Genomic DNA, 21,451 nt, shown 5'->3' with positions numbered 1-21,451 from the left:
AAAAATAAGTACTTATTTTTTTAATTAAGGGACCGTTCGGAAATAAGCTAATTGACTGAAAGCTAATAAGCCAATTTTTTTGAATAAAGACAAAATAAGCTAATAAGCCAATTTTTTCGTTTTTATTCAAAAAAAATTGGATTTCAATCATAATTTTTACTTTTTAAATTCTTCTCGTCATGACAATGCAATAATCCCCAAAAAATTGACAAAAACTAGCAAATACGAAAAAAATTTGAATAAGAATAAAAAAAATAAGTCAATTTACTTATTTAGCCGAACGGCTAAAAATAATAAAAGAATGTCATGCATATTTCGTAAAATGAAAAATAAATATTTAAAAAATAAAAATCTTTGCGGGACGGGACCTAGCTCATCACAGACCCAATGTTGCCAATCATACCTTCTTTCTCTCCTCGGTTTGTCTTCCCTATATAGCTAGCCGTTACCTTCCTGATATAAATACACGTTACCTCTCCACAGCCCTTCAAATCCACCACTTCAACAGCCAACCCGCGGATCAAGAAAGAAACAGCCAACCCAATTTCAAGTTCCACCTCATTCCCACTCCCACATCAAATTAATCCCAATTCCATCCATCCATCCATCCAACCAAACACGCCCTAACAGACCCATATATATAATTTGCCAAACATTATGTTCAGCCGTATTCCCCGCCTTTTAATCCCACCTCTCCATCAACCCCCTTAAGTATTATTACCCATTTCCTAAAACTCCCCAAAAAAAATCAAGAAAAGAACAAGAGAAAAAAATGATTCTTTCGGTGGTTCTTGCTCTGTTTCTACCCTGCGCCGGGATGAGCGTGGTGTTCCTGATTTATTTATGCCTGTTGTGGTGCGCGACGAATAACCACCGGGGCGACATCGGGTTGCCGGTAAAACAGCCGGCGGAGAAGGGTCTGTCCGCGGCGGAGCTGGAGAAGATGCCGAGGGTGACGGGGAAGGAGCTGGTTATGGGGACGGAGTGCGCCGTGTGCTTGGACGAGATAGAGGGGGAGCAACCGGCCAGGGTGGTGCCCGGTTGCAATCACGGGTTTCACTTGCTGTGCGCTGATACGTGGCTTGCGAAGAACTCTGTTTGTCCTGTCTGTCGGGCTCAGCTCCAGCCCCAGATAGTTGATCCTCCAGACGACAATCCCTGCTAAAAAAACGATCGAGTCCGAATCGTCCATTGCAACAATCAAAGATCAAGATTACCGAGATGAAACTAAACTATTGATTGCCGAGACGGATGGCTCAAATCATGTAGTATACCCCCATAAGTTCGCCCATTTTGAGCCTCCCCTCTGCTTTGCTAATGATGGGTTTTTTTTTTTTTTCTTTTTCATTCGATTTCTTCAGAGCTAGTGTCATAGTCGACTTTTGGCACATATGTTTGTGGAGTCATAAGTATTGCACAATGATTATTAGATTGATGAATTGAGATTTGAGTCTCCTTTGTTTATCTGCCGTGGGGTTTTCAAATATATTTTCTTATTAGATATCCGAGTCAGTTTGAACGCATCTTGACGAGTTTCGAAGTTCTGAAATCAACGATTGGCTAAATTCTCAAGTGACTCTAAGATTTGAAATGATATTAACCCCATGTGATTCAAAGATATATATACCACCTTAAGGATGACAAAAAAAACTTATTTGCTTCTTATACCCACCCGACAAAACCATGCTTGTCGGATTTTTATTCTTGATTTCTTCATGCTAGCCTGGTGCTTTTAAAAGTTTCGTATAGAGTCGAGATAGTACGTTTTAACAGGCCTGAACATCGGCTCAGTACGTGGCAATGTGGGCACAGTGGAATTTTCTGAAATATCAATTGCGGGGATGCAAAAATTGTACTACCTCATTTCCCAAAATAAATATCCCGTCAGCTAAACGACAACTTAAAAATAAATTTTGTACAATAAAAAATTTAAACTTTTTTTTTGAAAATTAAAAGAATTTATGGATATCTAGTAAATTGTTGAAAAAAAAATTTTTAAATTCTTCTTGAAAAATTCGCATTATTTTTAAGTTTTAGCTCGTTTTGCGGACTGGATATTAATTTTGGAACGGAGGGAGCAGTTAGATGAAGAAGAAGAGTATGCCCACACCTTATTTACAAGAGTGGGGGTGTTGTTTTTGGAAAAAAACATTGGATTGTGATTTTAGCACTTCAAAAATTGATGGAGTGGCTCCAAAACTGAATTGTATTGATACACAAAATGACGTCGTTTTGGAGCCTCTCCATCAATTTTTGGAGTGCTAAAATCAATTTTCAAAACATTTCTCTTTTTTTCTTCTTTCTGGTAAACGTTTCTCTCTCTTTTTGGACCGAAGACTCGCATATACGTACTGATGGATTCGGGCAGAAGACATTGTCAGATAGGAAGTTTAGCTGGGGCGGCACATCTGTAAACGTTTCTCTATTGCAGAATAGCTGGAGACGAGTGAGAGTGAGAAGGATCATTTACTACAAAGTTACAGCGTGCTACTCTGGCATTATTTAATGATGATCTTGTTTTGCTTAGATTATGAACTGTCACACCCTTTTTCGAATTCTAAAGTAATTAAAACGTCATGCACAGATCTTGCACAGATTAGGATGCGTCCCACATAAACGATCTGAGATGTTCATTAAATTTAAAACATGGTTTGAAGGTCCCCCTCGTGAAAAATTAGCTCAATTCGTTACCTATAAGTGATCCAACCAATCATCCAAATTTTTGTTTAGATTTTAGGATCTTAAAACTTGAATGAAAAGTTAGATGATTGGATTGAGCACTTATAGGTAGCGAATTGAGCTGATTACTTGAGAAGACCCTTGAAAACATGTTTTAAATTGAATGAACAGTTTGGATCATTTGTGTGGGATCCATATTGGGCCACACATCCCAATCTGTGCACGATCTGTGCGTGAAAAATCTGTGTGGACAAATTTACTGATTAATAAGTGAAGAAGCCACCTTGCAGTTAATAAGGCAATAACATGAGTATATCCATTAATACAACAATAACCCAAACTCAAAAGACAAAAAATGAGTAATGATTGAAGGATATTTTTAAAACGTTACACTCCAAAGGGTGATGATTGTGTCTTTTGGAACTTTGGAATTCCTAAGAAAAGAGACTTACAGATGGGTGAATTCGGATGGTCCGGGTTTACTTCCATACAATTTGTTTACGAAACCTTTCGTAAATAGGTTTTTTTGTCATCCCTAAAATGATCATCTATTTTATGACGGAATGAGTAATAACTTTTCAATAAGTTGATATTGCTCTAGAACAAAATATACTGGTTTTCAGTCAAGTTTGTATTTTTATTAGTTCTGCATTAAATAAGAATAACAAATAAGAAAATAAGTCCACCACAAAACAAGTTTATCGCTCATGATCTGTCTCTCTATTAGTAATAATGATAAATAGACAAGTGGACCAAGAGCTGCCCATCTCAAATGTCAAACCCTAGATTGATCACTTCTTAGTTAATTATGAGAAAGGGTCTGCGTCAAAGGTTGATCACGTCTTAGTCCATATCAAGACTATCCATTGGTATAATTAAAGGTTTAAACAGTGGCGGCTCCAAAAATTTTCTGTAGGATTTTCAAAATATTTACTCTTTTTTTTTTCGATCGTCTAAAAAAAGTTACTTCTTTCGTCCAAGTTATATGTTTGTTGTAAAAGTTGTCAATGATTGTATAACAATTAAAGCAATTCAGTGCATGATTTTATGAAAGTTTTATTCATATGTATCAAATGGAAGAGCCAATTGAGAACTACGTAATTTATGGCCGGATATCCATAAATAATCAACAACAATTAGAAACTGCTTGTCAAAAAAAATCAACAACAATTAGAAACTGAATACTACCAACAACAACAACAAAAAAAATTCAAAACTGAGGGAGTAAATGAGAGAGAGTCCGATAAAGAAAAAGAAAAAGAAGAGAGATAGGACAATTAGAAAGGAAATTGTGGAAAACTAAGATGATATCATGCATGAGTCAGAAGGACTGAGGGAGCTGCTGTCCCGGTCAAGGGGGTCCTGCTCCGATGATAAAAAATGTTTACCTCGTAGAATTCGTCGAGTTGAACAAGTATGCCAAAAATTAGTCTGATCGGATATCATTAAGTGTCTGATCGGAACACATATAACTTGCCAATAATGGATTCTAGATTTGATCCAGTGTTTCGGATCCATTCTTTTCAAGAGAAAAAAGTTTCGATTAGACACTTAATGATATCCGATCGAGCTGATTGTTTACATTATTGTTCAACTCGACGAGCTTTACGAAGTGAACGTTTCCAATCATTAGAGCGAGACCGGAGCACAGACCCCTTGGCCGAAACAGCAGCCTGCTGTCCCTTTAAGGGACAACAGCTCCTCCAATCCCGAGTCAGAAGGCCTTCTTTTGGACTTTAATTGCCACATTGCCTTGCCTATAGGCCAATTCAAATAGTCTCGTCAGTTTATTACGAGAGTAGCTGTCAGACACCAGTGGAGGCAAAGTTTTGGACGTTATTAAGGTGTTTACTTGAATACCCAATGTTGGTATGTACCGCCGCCCCTAGATGATTTAAATTTGTTCAAAAACTTTTTCGGGTAAGAGTAACTCTTTCAAGGAAGAGTTTGTAACAAATATTAATCATTCATTGTAGAAATAGACGGTCCATAAATGGCCTGTCTCGTCCAGTTCAAATCTTTGGACCGAAGAGAATCATTTTCCTACAAGAAAATATAATGTGACATTCTAAATTGACTGCCCCATTTATTTAAGCGTATAAAAGCTTCGGATTCAACTATATATATGTGTGTGTGTGTGTAGCCAAATGACCAAATATCCTATTTTTAATTAAAATATTTAAGACTTTGATAAAATATGCATTGAATATAAAGTTTAACCAAGTATATAAAGTACTATATAATACAATGGTGAGTGTGGTATTAATTATGCATTCAAGCAATAGGATTGCAGATTCCCTAAGTGTACGGGATTATTACAGATCTCAGTTTTATGTCTGCTCTGGTATCTATCTATCTCGTCATTATCCGGCTATATATTTTTGGTAAAAATGTCATTATTCCTGAGTGCACTAGAACTTGATAAGAATAGGCTATTCAAGCACTCACTAAAAAGGTGATCTTACCCAGAAGTTCAAAACACTAAAGGGAGCCCGTGGGTCGAGCCCAATAAGGCTGTCATCAAATATTGTCCTATCACACCACACCATTATCTGTAGAAAATCCCAATGCACCTATACTGGGACCGAAGTTAAGGTCCCACCAGATGCGGGTGGTGTTTTTTTTATATATCTCTACCGGTTTTTAGAAATGAATCATCTAGATCAGTAATCCCCTGGAGTGCAAGCTAGAAAATGAGGCTCCATAAGCCCCTAAATTGAAGGCTTAATTACTGGATTAGGGACTAGCATTTAACCAGTCTTCAAAAATATCAGTTGGAAATAATTGGACGCCGGAAGGTTAGTACTAGACTTGTTACCTTGATCGCCCTCGTACAAAAGAAGATTTTTTTTTTCCCCAAAATTTACTGGGAGACTTGAACTCTCGACCTCAATAATCAAGTCATTTTAGCAGTTAGTGAATTGCACAACCATTGATCACATTGGCTACTAGTATGGGCACTTGGGCCTGGCCCAATTAGTTTTTCTGTAGATGGGCCCAAATAAGTGAGTAAACAGTTGCCTTCGCAGTCCATGTGTATCTCCCAGTATATGCGCTTTAGGCCCAGACCCTTGTTTTATTTCTATTTAGCATCTAAATGGCAACCGGGGAGCATGCTCTGAACGGTGTTGCGCACCATCCGAGCCGTCCATCTCGGCAATCGATGGTTTGGATTTTGAAACAAACTCTTCCAGGGAATTTCTCTCCCTGGAAGAGTTGTTTTAAAATTTGAACAATCCAAAACACTTTTGAACGGCTGAGATTGCAAAGCACCGTGCACGGCATTGCCCCCGCGTTCTCCAAATGGGTAGCAGGAGTTGTATCCAATTCCAGTTTAAGATCTCTCTTAGCTCAGATTGCAGGCCATTTTAGCGATTGGAAGGAAAAAAAAGGAAGAAAGAGAAATAGGGTTTTGGTCATGTGATTAGGCAATGTTCAATAGCTTTTTATTTTGATCAATGAGAGGGTCAATAAAGAGGAATGGATTTGATTAAGAGTTTTCTGAAGGCCCCATCCTTAGCCACTTAATTATCTTTTGTTGATGGTATATAAAAGTAGCCCACTTTTTTCACGATCCACTCAATTTTATCCACCCCGGCAAACCGCCAATACAAACCAAGTATAAGATCATCTTTCCGTTTTAGTTAATTCCTCCTCCTATCATACCCTCCTCTTATTCGCCCTTCTTATTTTTAATTCCTAAAACGGCTAACAAACTGAGCTCAAGGGTGATCATGATAACCTAGGAGAAAGAAACAAGAAAAAAAGAACTGTCGCCTTATTCGTTTAGTAACTTTGGGTATTTTAGTGGTAGTGGGTGAAGAGAGAAATAGGGTAATGATTGGAGAGAGGGGTAATGATTGGAGAAAGATAGAGAGAAAAATGAAATTAATAATTGAAGAAATAGGGTAATGATTGAAGAAAGATATAGGGTAATGATTAGAAAATAAAATTAAAACAAAGTAAATATATTAAACGAACAAGGCCTGTATTACTATTTGAGAGGTCACAAAGTGAAGAGATAAAAACATGTGTTAAAAGATGAGTTGTCCTTTTTTGTCATACTGATGGAACATTGCCAAGATTTTTTTTCCTTTTTTTTTTTAAGGTGGGGTGCGTCGGGCCAAGGCAATAGTGTAACGTCAAGGCGACGCGCCAGAAACCCTAGCCCAGTAGCAAGCTACTATGATGGGTCCTCTCCCTTAAAAAATTAATATAATATCGTGTGAACCGATGGCCCATATACGTATCAGATATTAAACTGATAACAACAAATACTACACTTGATCTTAGCCGAAAATGGCCAACAAAGGTATAACAATGCTAATATCTTTCATTCTTATCTATTGTTAAGGGAGCTAGGAAAGGGACTACTGCATATGATTTTGTCTCATGGATGGTGAGATGTTTCTTTCCACAAAGATAGAGTTGCTTTCTGGCTTTAGAAATATCGAGCAGCACATTTTTGTTTTTCCATTAACAATCTATTGATTATATGTATAGATTTTGTTAATGGACGTCGCAGCGCGCGGTTTCAGTTTTAGATGTGGTCTTTTAGGTCCTTGATTTGCTTAATTAAAAAACCTTAAAACAAAGGTCAAGATGCATGATCCAATTCGTAACGAAAGGGGACAAGAGAATAGAAAAGTATGAGTCCAGTAGCAGGAAAGCAAGATTTGATGAAAGATCACAAGGTAAAAAGAGAAAGGAAAGGCCGGGATCACCCTGTAGTAGCGTCAATGCACTATTTTGCGAAATTCTAAATTCTAATGATTCAAATCATGAGATCTCGATGGATATATCACACGGAGGTGCACGTACTATCCTCAGAGTGCATCAGTCCGTCACAGGATCCATTTCGTCCAGAGAGAATATTCATTTCAGAATATTAGTGGTGTCCCCAAATTTTCGGTTCAGGTGGAAATTAGAATATCCACTAGAAAAGAAATATTTTTCGTTATCTTTTGAACATTTTAAACACCATGAAATCCATCTACTGAACATTTTAAACACCATGAAATCCATCTACATTCATATAGAATATCTTCATTCATATAGAAATTTGCGCATGCACAGCCACTAAAACAGTTAATACTATGGCTAATCTTGCAAGATTGCGAAATATTTCCTAAAGAAGTATGCTTTCAATATATATACTATAAAAAGTCCAAAAGTCATCAAAAAGACCCTTACAATTCAAAATAATTATTTCTTTTATGGCTATATATAATAACTTAAAGCTTTGCTTAAGTTCTGTCTGAACTAGGAGGAAATCCCCGTGGTTTTCACCACCGTCCATTGTGGACCTGGCCTACCAAGCGTTTATTGCAGTAATTTGAACGGTTCATCTTATCGGGTCTACCAAGCAACATAACCACAGAAAAAATTAGCTTAATTGGACATCAATAGCTATATCAAAAGATGATTTTTGATTTTTAAAACAGACGGCCGGATTCTGTACCTAGTTTTGTGAGTTAAACCGTTCATGACCGTTTATTTCACAAATCAAAGTTTATTTTTTGATATAGCTATTGATGTCCGATGAAACTAATTTCTTGCATGCGGACCCTACAAGATGGACGCTTCGGATTACTACAATGAATGCATGATGGGACCCACAACAAGCGGTGGAAACAATGGAGTTTACACCTCATCCGGAAAGGATTTAAACTCTTGCCGGATATTAAAATTTATGAGACAACACCGACGCAAAAGCCATATCAACTACAATAAGTTTGTTGACAGACAAAATCGACACAGATTGCACACAAATTTTTTGTGTGAAACTAAATGATCCTAACCGTTCATCAAATGCCAACATTTTTTTAAGGACTCCCGCTAAAAATCAGCTCAATCGGATACCTATAGGTGCTCAATCCATTCATCTAGCTCTTTATTACTCCGTATCTTGAAATTTGAATGAAAAGTTAGATGATTGGATTGATTACCTGTAGGTATCGGAGCTGGAGTTTTTTACAAGGAGCCTTGAGAAAATGTTTTACATTTAATGAACGGCTTGAATCGCTTGTGTGGGACCTGTAGTGAACCCCACAAAAAATATGTGCGCTATCTGTGTCGGTTTTCTCTGTGTGAATAGCACAGTTGTATCAACTATGACCATGAAAAATCTTTGCTCCAAATAACTCCATCGCTGCTAAAATAAAATCCATCTTCTCTCACCAACCAAAAACACTTCCGAGACGGAGCACATCTGCTGCTGTCGCGACCGACCTCGAACGCGACGAATCGCTTCCTCGTTAAGTCCCATTTCATGGTGCAACCGTAAGGAGGAGTTCCCCATATGTTGGTCTCAAGGCTCCAACTGAAATCGTCACCCTCTTGGAGAGCTCGGCCCCCCATGTCGCCCCTCGACGACGAGCACCAGATGACCAAGGGAAGAGACGAGTTGTTCTTGAAGCCATTGATCACGGAAACGTCATATCTGGTGCTGACGAAGAAGTCGGGGTTTCTAACGGATACGAAAATAATGGAGGAAGAAGCAAGGGAAAGAAGCACGAGGAGGAAGATGATGAGAGGCTTCATTTCTTTGTGGGGTTTTTTTTTCTCTTTTTCTTTTGGTTACTTGTGGCAAATATATACTGACCTGGAGAGCCAGTTGTGCCTCAGCAGGGTCATGCCCTAGAGAGCCTGCTGTATGCTGTTCCAATCCAAGTCTATCAGCAGCTATTACTGTGATCTAAATCGTTCATTTTATTTGACCAGTCAAATTTATTGATTATTTAAATTAATATGAAATTGATCAGGCGTATGTAGGTAATCCATGAATCAAATGATGTGCGTCAAACACAATGGGCTAAATAAAATAAATGGTTTCCGATTAATCGAAATGAGACCGGAGCAGCCCCACTCGATGGGATAACATGGTGCTGTCCCTCTCCCTTTTGAGGGAAGAAATATCAAAATTTTAGACTTGTGGTTATCCTTAAAATATGATTCGTCTTGCAATGACGATGATGCATGGCCCCCCAAAACTATGCTGGTGTATTTTATTGGGAGATTCACTGATAGTTCTACTATAAATAATTCATAAGCCAACAAGTTCATCTAATAGTTTTATAAAGTTACAAGGGCACACAACCTAAATCCTGGGATACTCTATGACAGTGCCTAAAACTCTAAACTCTATGAAAGTGCCTAAACTACTAAAATTTTATAATAGAAAAGTGCACCCTAAAACCATATAAAAGTGTCTAAACCCTAGGGTACCCAATGCTAGAGTAATCTACTCTACCCTAGGGTACCCTATTTTATAATAAAAAATACACCCTAAAATCTTATGAAAGCGCTTAAACCCTAGGGTAATCTACCCTACTCTAGAGTATCCTAAAATGGATCTGAAATCTTACAAAATTAATAGGTGAACTTGCATAGGCTTATAAAATTCACATAATGGACTTAAGACTAATTATCTATATTTTATTTCCCTAGCTATTTCGCTGGTTAAAGAGAATTAATATACTACTCCTAGCAAGCAATATTATACGAGCTTTGCACGTACACACTTTTCGAACATAGCTTCCAAACGCATCACCCAATAATGTGAGCTCCCACAACATATTTTGATAATTCGAGTCGTTCATTTTGTAGCTTTAGACGTCTAAATATTTACTAAAAAAATTATGTTGATTGGATATAGATAAGTGTTTGATAAAATCAATTGAGTAACAGGGAAATTTTAACGATCCATTTATCTCAAGGAAAATGTAAAACATTAAGAGTGCTACCTATCCGATCAATCTAATTTTTGGCATGGAAATTGTTCATGCCAAGACCTACAAAATGAACGATTTCAATTGCCAAAATGTGTAGCAAAACTCACCCTATTTGATTGTGTGTGTGTTTTTTTTATTCAAAATTAGATCCAAATGATCAAATTACAGAGATCAATACGTCATTTGATGGTGTGTTTGAGAAGTGTGTAAGTAGAATTACCCATATTATCCGGCTTTCGACAAAGATTAAAAGGATTTAAAGCACAAGGCATCAAACAGAAGAAGAGCAAACCCCACAAAAGACGTTAGTCGATTTGTTTTCAAAGGTTAATAAATTTTTGCCTTTCAAAAAAGAATTATTCATATAATATGTAAGGTCCAAATTCCGGAGTCTTTATGTATTGGCAATTTTGCTTGACAAAACACATAATTTTTATCGAGTTGTAATTTTATTAATTATTTTTTATAGGCTAGTGAGTCTATATAGAATTAGAGTGGAAGGAATCATATTTATTTGTAATCGAGAGTGAGCAAATTGGATAAAAAGGGATCGAATACAGTGAGATAAATTTTGGCAAAGACGAATCGATGGAGGAATTGATTTGGGTACCAATCGGAATCTACTGCCTTCTAAATGAGAGAAGTAACTTAAAAAAAGTCAACACAAGAAGACTAATTATAGACATGGACTTTTCATTCCTAGGGTTATACCAAAGCCATATTAAAAGAAAAGAAGCAGTAAAAGCAACGTGGGGGCAAGCCACATATATTATTCTGAGATAAGAGAAAAAGAGAGGTGTGCGGCAACGAAGCAACATGTATTTTTGAGAGCTATTTTTATTAGGTCTATTGGAGGGCTTGTGGACTCAAGATCGTTGAGTGCGATGTACGTGTGACTCAACATGTAGTATTTAGAACATTATGAGGATTTACATCGTTTGGATATGTATATCTGTAATTGCGCAATAATTATAGTGATTTGATTTATTCTTGTGGTTTTTACCCATTCAGGAGTTTTCCACGTATATATCTGCGTTGTGGAATTGTTTGCTTGCGTGGTTTTTGCTGGTAGAGTAACTTAGTGATTCACATTCATACTTTTAAGATTTTTTACAGATTAATAGGGAACCCTTTTTTTTCATTATATTTCCATTCTTTAGTGGTTGTTAGTCAATTTGTTTGCTTCTATAGCACAATAACAAAATTGGAAAGACAATAATGGACAAATACTGAAATAATAATTACCAACAATTAGTACAATTAATTGACAAATTCAAAAACAAAATTATGCAGGTCAAAATGATGTGGATTCTACCACAAAATAATGTCATACTTATCAAAAAATGTATTGAAGAGATGGGACCTACACCATTTCATCCACTAAGAAATAGGGTAACTTTCACCTTCTTTTAAGGAGGATGAACAAAATTGCACTCAGGTCAATTCCAATTATGAAATATATACACTTGGGTAAGTAGAAAATATTCAAATTTAATCACGTTTACTCGCTTACAAAAAAACAGAAGATTCGATCAAACACTTACATTTATTCGATTGATCTAAATTTTTTTTTTTGAAACAACTTAAAAAATCATTTTAAAAATCAATAAACGGGTTGAGTTTATCATGCTAGTATATTTGTGCTGTACTTTAAGTTGGATGTTGTGTTTATACAAATTCCAACTTAGCTTGACAAAATTACTTACCAAAAGAAAAAAGTTAGCTCGACAAAATCAATGATAGCATGATAAATGGAGTTGAACTTCATGATATATCATACATACGTTTACTCACTTACCAAATTTGAACTTAATTCGCAATAAGAAAATATTTGAATTTTATCAGGTTTACTCACTTACCAAAAAACTGAAGATTCGATTGCTGCTTCATCTATTCGTATATGTGTGTATATATGTGTGTATCTCCATCATTGAAAACCCACAAAAATAAAAAAATGAGGCAATTCATCCTTCCATTAGTCATATTGGCAATTCACTTCATTCCTGCCGCTTTGGGTTCGGATACTCCCGTTTTGTTTGAAACGACGTATACTACCGTTCATATCGTCAGCGGTGTTCCAAATACACCTACGATACTCCGGTTTCGTTGTCAGTCCGGAGACGATGATCTCGGAATGCACGAGCTGCAGTTATTCCAAGAATACAGTTGGGAGTTCGGGCTCAATGTTTTTGGAAGAACTCTCTTCTTCTGCCATTTTTACTGGGGCGCCAAGGATAGAAGTTTCACGGTTTATGAAAGCAAATTAAATAAGTATTGCTCAGGTGGTCGTGCTTACGAGGCTTCTCATCAGGATTGCTACTGGGTAGCGACACCAACTGGTTTCTTTATAAGCAAAGATGAAAACACATGGATCAAAATGCACGATTGGACTCTACCGTAAAAGGTCTTGAGCTAGCTAGTAGAGGGCGGATAAAAAGAAAAAGAAAAAGGCTAGTTGGGACGGACATGAAGGCGTATGTTAAATCATAGTTAGATGAAGTGGATTGTTGATCCTTCATGAACATGTTATTTCTGCAAAAGCTTTGTTAGCATTCTTTTGGTCTATGATATTGGGATGTTCGTCTTACTACTTGTTGGACAATGCTAGGGTAAACACCTTTTGTATTTTGAGCCACAAATAATTCGTAAATCATCGAAAAAACTCATAATTGAACACTAAAAAATTTGTATAACGAACTACGAAAACTCATAAACAACGCCAAGAAAATTCGTAAACAACGCCATACAAATTTATAACTTTGTGTGCCGTATTTTTTTCGGTTGCACTGTCTTTTTGACCACAAAGTTCAGATGCAACACCACAAAAATTAGTAAAAACTCTACAAATGTCCTAAATGTAACAAGGAAAATTGATAAAATAAACCAAGGAAAATTCAAATGTAGGTCTCCAAAATTCATACAATGAGCCAGTAAAGTATATACCGTACACTCCAAACTTCTAATTAAGGAGTCGTTCAATTATGCATTTACCTTCATCCAGGATACAGAGTTTAAAGTTTGTTTATGCATTTTATGGAGAAATTATATATTAAATCCCCTTGACGCATGTACCATTCCACAGAATTCTGATAAGAATAGGTCGTCTATTCAATTTTATTTTTTTTAAATAATAAAAAACACTTTCCTAACGTGACCAAAAACCCGTAGCATTGCTCGAAAAAGATTAATTTGGCGTCCTAATTAAGAATTTGGATGTGTGCATCCTGTGGGCTGTACTTTGTGAGAGAGCTTCTGCATGTGCATGCAGTTTGAAACCATGTAAAAAGTGGAACGGGGGAGGTGCTGTTCCGGCCGGGTGTGATCCGCTCTCGCTCTGATAATCGAAAATGTTCATTTTGTCGAGTAAAATCATTATGCCAGTAAATGATCAGCTCAATCAGATATCATTAAGTGCCTAATTGAAATGTTTTTATCTTGAGAAGAATGGATCTGAAACACTAGATCACACTTAATTGAAATATTTTTATCTTGAGAAGAATGGATCTGAAACACTGGATCAAATTCACTGAAATCCATTTTTAACAAGTTATATGTATGGGAAGAAGAATGTGGAGAACCTTTCTCCTTGTTTTTTATTCACAAGAATGGAGGTTCTCGAACAAGTGATCTGGAAGAAAGCTCAAAGGATTGTGATGAGGTTATGGAAACCACAAAGAATTGCGATTTCGTTGGGAGAGGATAAGGTAGATAATCAATCGTTTGAAAACCTTGATATAGGGAAGGAAAGGACTTAATTGAGAAGGCTGAAGAGGAAGATTATTAAGAAGAAAAAGCTTCTTACGGAATTCGGGGTTAAGACTGACAAATCTATGTTTAAAAATAAAATGATCCCTTTTTTCTTCTTTATCTTCCGATGACATTAATTATGAAGAGAAACTCAGTACTTTTTAACTATCCCTTAAAATATGATTCGTCTTGCGATGACAATGATGGGTCCCAAAACATTGTTGGTGTATTTTATTTCCCTATTAAAAATTAAAGTTACATTTTTAAACATAGCTTTCAAACACATCACCCAATAATGTGAGCTCCCGAAACATATTTTGATAATCCGAGTCGTTTATTTTGTAGCTTTAGACATCTAAACATTTACAAGAAAAAAATTCATATTGATCGGATATAGATAAGTGTTTGATTCAAATGAACTAAGTAACAAGAAAATTTTAACGATCCATTTATCTCAAGGAAAATGTAAAATATTAAGAGAGCTGCTTGTACGAATCAATCTGATTTTTGGCATGGAAATTGTTCATGTCATCAAGACCTACAAAACGAACGATTTCGATTGTCAAAATGTGTAGTAAAACTCACCCTATTTTTGTGGTATCTTTTTTTATTCAAAATTAGATCCAAATGATCAAATTATAGAGATCAAAATGTCATTTGGTGGTGTACATGTTTGAGAAGTGTGTAAGTAGAATTACCCATATTATATTTCCATTCTTTAGTGGTTGTTAGTCAATTTGTTTGCTTCTATAGCACAAAAACAAAATTGGGAAGACAATAATAGACAGATACTGAAATAATAATTACCAACAATTAGTACCATTAATTGACATAATTTAAACAAAATTATGCAGGTCAAAATGGTGTGAATCTCACCACAAAGTGATGTCATGTTTATCAAGAAGTGTATTGCAGAAGTGAGACCTACACCATTTCAGACAATAAGAGATATGGTAACGTTCACCCTCCTTAAAATTAAGAAGAGTGAACAAAATTGCACTCAGGTCAATTCCAATTACAAAATATATACGCTTGGTTAAGTAGAAAATATTCGAATTTAATCATGAAATTTACTCACTTACAAAAAAAAAAAAAAACGGAAGATTGTATCAAACCCTTACATTTATTCGATTGATCTAATTCTTTACGAAATTACTAAAAAAAATCATTTTAAAAATCAATGAACGGGTTGAGTTATCATGCTACTATATATGGATAGATTTGTGTTATACTTTAAGTTGGATAATTTTTGAACTTATAATTCGCAAGAAGATTTTTTTTTTTAAATTTAATCAGGTTTATTCACTTACCAAAAACCGGAAGATTCGATTGCTGCTTCATCTATTCTTATGTGTGTATATATATGTATCTCCGTCATTGAAAACCTTAAACAGCAAAAAGAAAAAAAATGAGGCAATTCGTCCTTCCATTCTTCATATTGGCAATTCACTTCTTTCCCGCAACTTTGGGTTTCGTTGCCATGCATATCGTCAGCGGCGTTCCAAATGCACCTACTCCACTCCGGTTTCGTTGTCAGTCAAAAGATGATGATCTCGGAACGCACGAGCTACAGTTATCCCAAGAATTCAGTTGGGAGTTCCAGCCCAAATTTTTTTTCAGGACTCTTTTCTTCTGCCATTTTTACTGGGGCTCCAAGGATAGAAGTTTCGCTGTTTATGATAAAAGATTAGCTCAAGGATATTGCACAGGGAATAATCTCAGGGCTACATATAATTGCTACTGGTTAGTGACACCAACTGGTTTCTCTATAAGCACCGACAAAAAGTCATGGATCAAAATAAACAATTGGACTCAACCGTAAAAGGTCTTGAGCTAGCTAGTAGGGGGCGGATAAAAAAAAAAAAACTTGCAGGGGCAGACAGGAAGGCGTATCTTTATCTATGTATTTGGCGATATTCTTGTATCGTAAATAATTGCAGGTTAAATCATTAATGAGATGAAGTGGATTAATGTTTATCTTTCATGAACATGTTGTTTCTGTAAATGCTTTGTTAGCATTCTTTAGGTCTATGACAGGGTAAACACCTCTAAATATTGGTGTACGGTATGCACTTTTCTATTTTGAACCACATAAATTCGTAAATCATCATAAAATCTCATAATTGAACATTAAAAAATTTGTGTATATCGGACTACAAAAACTCATAAGCCATGGTGCCACGAAAATTCGTAAACACCGTACGCCATAAAAATTCATAGTTTTGTGTCATCTTTTTTTGGCTAGCTAGGTTGCACTGTTATTTTTACCACAAAATTAAGAAACTACACCACGAAAATTTGTAAACAACACTACAAATGTTCTAAATGTAACCACAAAAATTCAGGAAATAAACCACGGAAAATTCAAATGTCGGGCTCCAAAATTCATAAAATGAGCCACAAAATTCGTAAAGAGTGTACCGTACACTCCAAACCTCTAAGGAGTCGTCAATTATGCATTTACCTTCATCCAGGATTATACATTGTAAAGTTTGTTTATGCAGTTTATATGAGCTTAATTTGCTGCGTACACAACTTTCGACAACTTTTGTTTATATGCATTTACTTGATTCTCAAAATCTCATAAATATAAATATTCACATGTTTATGTTATAAGTATTTGGATTTTACAATGCAAGTACGAAATTTTTTTGTCGCGTTCCCTGTCGTGCCCATGTTCCCATTTTTAAAAAATTTCCGTGTCTATATCCGCGTCCGCGTCCATGCTACGTAAGGTGCCAAGATTGTGGCCTTGGAGAAACTCAAATGGAAACTTAACAAGGAACCTGAGTCCATCATGGCAAGAGTAATTTCTAGCTATGAAGTGCAGGCCCCTTCCTGCCACGGCTCCAAAATCTTCCCTACACGGAGAGTGTTCTCTGAGGGGCTTTTCTTCATTTAGGGTTTCAAAATCTCTGTGCACGGTCTTCAATATATTTTCTTTATCTCTCTCTTCACTCATTACTCTTAAAAACCTTCATCAAAACTCAAACCAAACAGAGTAACCTCTTTGATTCTGGCACTAGAGTTATGTGAGAAATGGGAATGGAACTAGCTAGGTTCTAGCTGAAAACTGGAGTGGGATGGCCATTGCCCGTTGGGTATTGCAATTCATAACTCATACTTACTGTAATGGGGTGTGAAGGGCCTATAAAAATTCGGCTCCAACAGATATCGATAAGTTATTTTTCTGGATTTGTAGTGACGAAATTGAGCAATTAAATACTTGCCGATATCCGTTAGACCTAATTATAGAGATGAATACGTCATTTGATGGTGTGTTTGAGAAGTGTGTAAGTAGAATTACCCATATTATCCGGCTTTCGACAAGGATTAAAAGGATCTAAAGCACAAGGCATCAAGCAAAAGAAGAGCAAACCTAGAATAACGTTAGTCGATTTGTTTTCAAAAGTTAATAAATTTTTGGCCTCTCAAAAAAGAATTATCCATATTATATTTCCATTCTTTAGTGATTGTTAGTCAATTTGTTTGCTTCTATATATAGCACAAAAACAAAATTGGAAAGATAATAATGGACAAATACTGAAATAATAATTACCAACGATTAGTACCATTAATTGAAAATTTCAAAAACAAAATTATGCAGGTCGAAATGATGTGAATTCCACCACAAAGTGATATCATGCTTATCAAAAAGTGTATTGAAGATGTGGGACCTACACCATTTCACTCTCTTTTAAGAAGGGTGAACAAAATTGCACTCAGGTCGATTCCAATTATGAAATATACGTTTACTCGCTTACAAAAAAACAAAAGATTCGATCAAACACTTACATTTATTCGATTGATCTAATTTTTTTTTTTACGAAACAACATAAAAAATCATTTTAAAAATCAATAAACGGGTTGAGTTATCATGCTAGTATATTTGTGTTGTACTTTAAGTTGGATGTTTTTGTGTTTATACAAATTCCAACTTAGCTTGACAAAATTACATACCCAAAAGAAAAAAGTTAGCTCGACAAAATCAATGATAGCATGATAAATGGAGTTGAACTTCATGATATATCATGCATACGTTTACTCACTTACCAAATTTGAACTTAAATTCGCAAGTAGAAAATATTTGAATTTAATCAGGTTTACTCACTTACCAAAGAGTGTTGCTATATGTACCGACCACGGGGAGGGAAAACGTACCGACGGCCGCCGGCGGGCCGTCTCCGGCCACCGGACGGCCGATCCGAGCCGTTCAAAAATTCTAAAAAATAAAACCGAGGGGGTCAGCGCGGGAATCAAGGGCATCCGAGGTGTTTAGGGTGCTTGATCAAAGCACCCTTTTTTCGTGTATATATGTGTGTGTACATATATACACGAAAAAAGGGTGCTTTGATCAAGCACCCTAAACACCTCGGATGCCCTTGATTCCCGCGTTGACCCCCTCGGTTTTATTTTTTAGAATTTTTGAACGGCTCGGATCGGCCGTCCGGTGGCCGGAGACGGCCCGCCGGCGGCCGTCGGTACGTTTTCTCTCCCCCAATGGTCGGTACTCATAGATTTTTCGCTTACGAAAAACCTGAAGATTCGATTGCTGCTTCATCTATTCTTATGTGTGTATGTATGTGTGAGTATCTCCATCATTGAAAACCCACACAAAAATAAATAAATAAATAAATGAGGCAATTCATCCTTCTATTAGTCATATTGGCAATTCATCCTTCCATTAGTCAAACGCCGTATACTACCGTTCATATCGTCAGTGGTGTTCCAAATACACCTACTGCACTCCGGTTTCGTTGTCAGTCCGGAGACGATGATCTCGTAACGCACGAGCTGCAATTATTCCAAGAATAAAGTTGGAAGTTCGGGCTCAATGTTTTTAGAAGAACTCTCAACTTCGGCCATTTTTACTGAGGCGGACATGAAGGCGTATCTTTTATCTATTTATTTTGTGATTTTTGTATCTGCGTAAACAATTGCAGGTTAAATCATAGTGAGATGAAGTGGATTGTTGATCCTTCATGAACATGTTTATTTCTGCAAAAGCTCTGTTAGCATTCTTTAGGTCCATGATATTGGGATGTTCGTGTTACTACTTGTTGGACAATGCTAGCTAGGTAAACACCTTTTGTATTTTGAGCCATGCAAATTCGTAAATCACCGCAAAATCTCATAATCGAACACTAAAAAATTTGTATAACGGATTACGAAAACTCATAAACAACGGTGGGTTCCCTTCCTATAAATTATCTCGGACTCCCACTTGAGGCTAATCTTAGAAGAGTTCAGACTTGACAACCTGTGGTAGATAGATTGGAGAAAAAGCTAGCAGTGTGGAAAATGAGATTTATGTTGTCTAGAGGTAAATTGACACTTATCAATTCAAATACAAGCAATTTACCTGTTTACTTCATGTCCCCGTTTAAGATGTTGATTTCTGTTGCAAAGAAAATTGAAAAACTTCAAAGACAATTTTTTTGGGGTGACTCCATTGAAAAGAAGAATAGGATCCATTTGGTTAGCTGGGAAACTATAACAAAGAGTAAAAAATATGGAGGGTTAGGAGTGAAAAGAATGATTGAAAAGAACCATGCTCTGTTAGCAAAATGGTGATGGAGATTCAGTAGAGAAAAGGAGTCCCTATGGGCTAAAGTGGTGTGCAGAAAATATGGCTTTTCACATCAAGACTGGCTTCCTCAATTACCATCTTCTGGTCGAGCATCTATCGTTTAGAGTGATATATGCCCAATTGGGAATTCAAATAGTGAAGTGGGGAACATAATTCAAGCTGGATTCAGAATTCAAGTGTATTCTGGGAATAACACTTCTTTTTGGAATCACAAATGGATGGGGGATCAAACACTACGAGAGGAGTTTCCAAGACTTTATTTGAAATCGTCGCAAAAAAATGAACTAGTGTGTAATATGTTCAATTCGGAAGGAACTGGGGATTGGATTGTGTCTTTTCAAAGGAGATTACGTGAGCAAATGAATGAAATAAGGGGCAGATTGCAGAATGTGTCTTTGGTGTCGTCAAGATTGGATGTGATGCTCTGGACAGGTAATTCAAATAACATGTTTTCTGTTAAGACTGTGTGTGATTTTTGGGAAGCTGATACTTTTAACCAAAATTCTGGGCTAGGATCTTTGTGGAGAAACCTTAGCCCCCAAAGGTGGAGATTTTCTCGTGGATGGCATGTCAAAACAGGATTGCGACTAGATCAATTTTGAGCAGTAGAAACATAATTGTGGGAGTAGATGAACATGCTTTGGCTTGCCCTTTTTGTTTGCGGGAACTGGAAACTCCAGTGCTTGTGTTACTTTCTTGCCCCTTTTCTACTTACATGTGGTCGAAGATAGCAGATTGGTGGAACCTAGCTTGGGTGGCTCCTTCAAATTTGTTGGAGTTATCTTCTTGGTGGTTCTCTTCTCGGTTTAAAAATTTGGAGAAACATCTTTAGGAATGTTGCTTCTACGCAACCCTATGATCTATTTAGCTTGCAAAGAATGATGCTATATTTAACAACAAAGTTGTGGATCGTAATCAAATGGAGGAGTTAATAAAAACCAAGGGCGGCATTGTGGATCAAAGCCAAATTTGATTTAAAGGTGTTTAGAGTGGAAGATATCAAAAGAAACCTTGATGGTGTTAGAAGACTCATTATTTAGGTGTCTTCGGGTGTATCTTTCCTTTTATTTTCCTTATCTTTTTGGGATGTGGTGAACTTTTTGGTTCTTCCTTTTCCTCTACTCAATGTACCCTCTTCGAGTTTGATAAAATTTTCTTTTGCCGAGCAAAAAAAAAAAAAGAAACTCCGTAAACAATGCCATAAAAATTCATAACTTTGTGCCGTCTTTTCATAGGTACGTTGCACTGTCTTTTTTACCACAAAGTCAGACACAACTCCACAAAAATTCATAAAAGCACTACAAATGTCCTAAATTTAACCACAAAAATTCATAAAATAAACCACGGAAATTCAAATGTAGGGCTCCAAAATTCATACAATGAGCCAGTAAAGTGTATACCGTGCACTCCAAACTTCTAATTAAGGATTCGTTCAATTATGCATTTACCTTCATCCAGGATACAAAGTTTAAAGTTTGTTTATGCAGTTTATGGAGAAATTATTAAATCCCCTTGACGCATATACCATTCCACAGAATTCTGATAAGAATAGGTCGTCTATTCAATTGTTTTTTTTTTTTTTGAAATAATAAAAAACACTTTCCTAATGTAACCAAAAACCCGTAGCATTACCCGAAAAAGATTAATTTGACGTCCTAAGAATTTGGATGTGTGCAACCTGTAGGCTGTACTTTGTGAGAGA

At 36.3% G+C, this 21,451-nt stretch overlaps 4 protein-coding genes and 1 pseudogene across 4 annotated transcripts; 3 read left to right on the top strand and 2 right to left on the bottom strand.

Moving 5' to 3' along the window:
* Positions 1-468: 468 nt before the first annotated feature.
* Positions 469-1,464, top strand: LOC131329267 (E3 ubiquitin-protein ligase ATL23). The gene has a single exon (XM_058362363.1). The coding sequence runs from the start codon at positions 773-775 to the stop codon at positions 1,163-1,165; it is 393 nt and encodes a 130-aa protein (XP_058218346.1). The 5' UTR covers positions 469-772; the 3' UTR covers positions 1,166-1,464.
* Positions 1,465-6,787: 5,323 nt separating this feature from the next.
* Positions 6,788-6,995, bottom strand: LOC131331604 (U2 spliceosomal RNA; annotated as a pseudogene).
* Positions 6,996-7,801: 806 nt separating this feature from the next.
* LOC131329352 (S-protein homolog 6-like) lies at positions 7,802-9,273 on the bottom strand. The gene has a single exon (XM_058362449.1). It carries the CDS (start codon positions 9,220-9,222, stop codon positions 8,791-8,793), a length of 432 nt encoding a protein of 143 aa, XP_058218432.1. The 5' UTR covers positions 9,223-9,273; the 3' UTR covers positions 7,802-8,790.
* Positions 9,274-12,366: 3,093 nt separating this feature from the next.
* Positions 12,367-12,813, top strand: LOC131330343 (S-protein homolog 2-like). Its single transcript, XM_058363888.1, has one exon. The coding sequence runs from the start codon at positions 12,367-12,369 to the stop codon at positions 12,811-12,813; it is 447 nt and encodes a 148-aa protein (XP_058219871.1).
* A 2,754-nt stretch (positions 12,814-15,567) lies between these two features.
* Positions 15,568-19,145, top strand: LOC131330340 (S-protein homolog 5-like). The gene is made up of 2 exons (XM_058363883.1): positions 15,568-15,902; positions 19,103-19,145. Exons 1-2 carry the CDS (start codon positions 15,568-15,570, stop codon positions 19,143-19,145), a joined length of 378 nt encoding a protein of 125 aa, XP_058219866.1.
* Positions 19,146-21,451: the final 2,306 nt, after the last annotated feature.

Source organism: Rhododendron vialii, chromosome 6a, assembly GCF_030253575.1.
Source record: "Rhododendron vialii isolate Sample 1 chromosome 6a, ASM3025357v1".
Classification (NCBI taxonomy): Eukaryota; Viridiplantae; Streptophyta; class Magnoliopsida; order Ericales; family Ericaceae; genus Rhododendron; species Rhododendron vialii.
This window is presented reverse-complemented; position numbering and strand designations above follow the sequence as displayed.

Bases quoted from the DNA above. Each gene is read 5' to 3' on its own strand.
- LOC131330343 (XM_058363888.1), top strand. From the start codon at position 12,367: ATGAGGCAATTCATCCTTCCATTAGTCATATTGGCAATTCACTTCATT.
- LOC131329267 (XM_058362363.1), top strand. From the start codon at position 773: ATGATTCTTTCGGTGGTTCTTGCTCTGTTTCTACCCTGCGCCGGGATG.
- LOC131329352 (XM_058362449.1), bottom strand. From the start codon at position 9,222: ATGAAGCCTCTCATCATCTTCCTCCTCGTGCTTCTTTCCCTTGCTTCT.
- LOC131330340 (XM_058363883.1), top strand. From the start codon at position 15,568: ATGAGGCAATTCGTCCTTCCATTCTTCATATTGGCAATTCACTTCTTT. The intron at 15,903-19,102 runs GTTAGTGACACC...AAACAATTGCAG, and splicing joins GCTACATATAATTGCTACTG to GTTAAATCATAGTGAGATGA.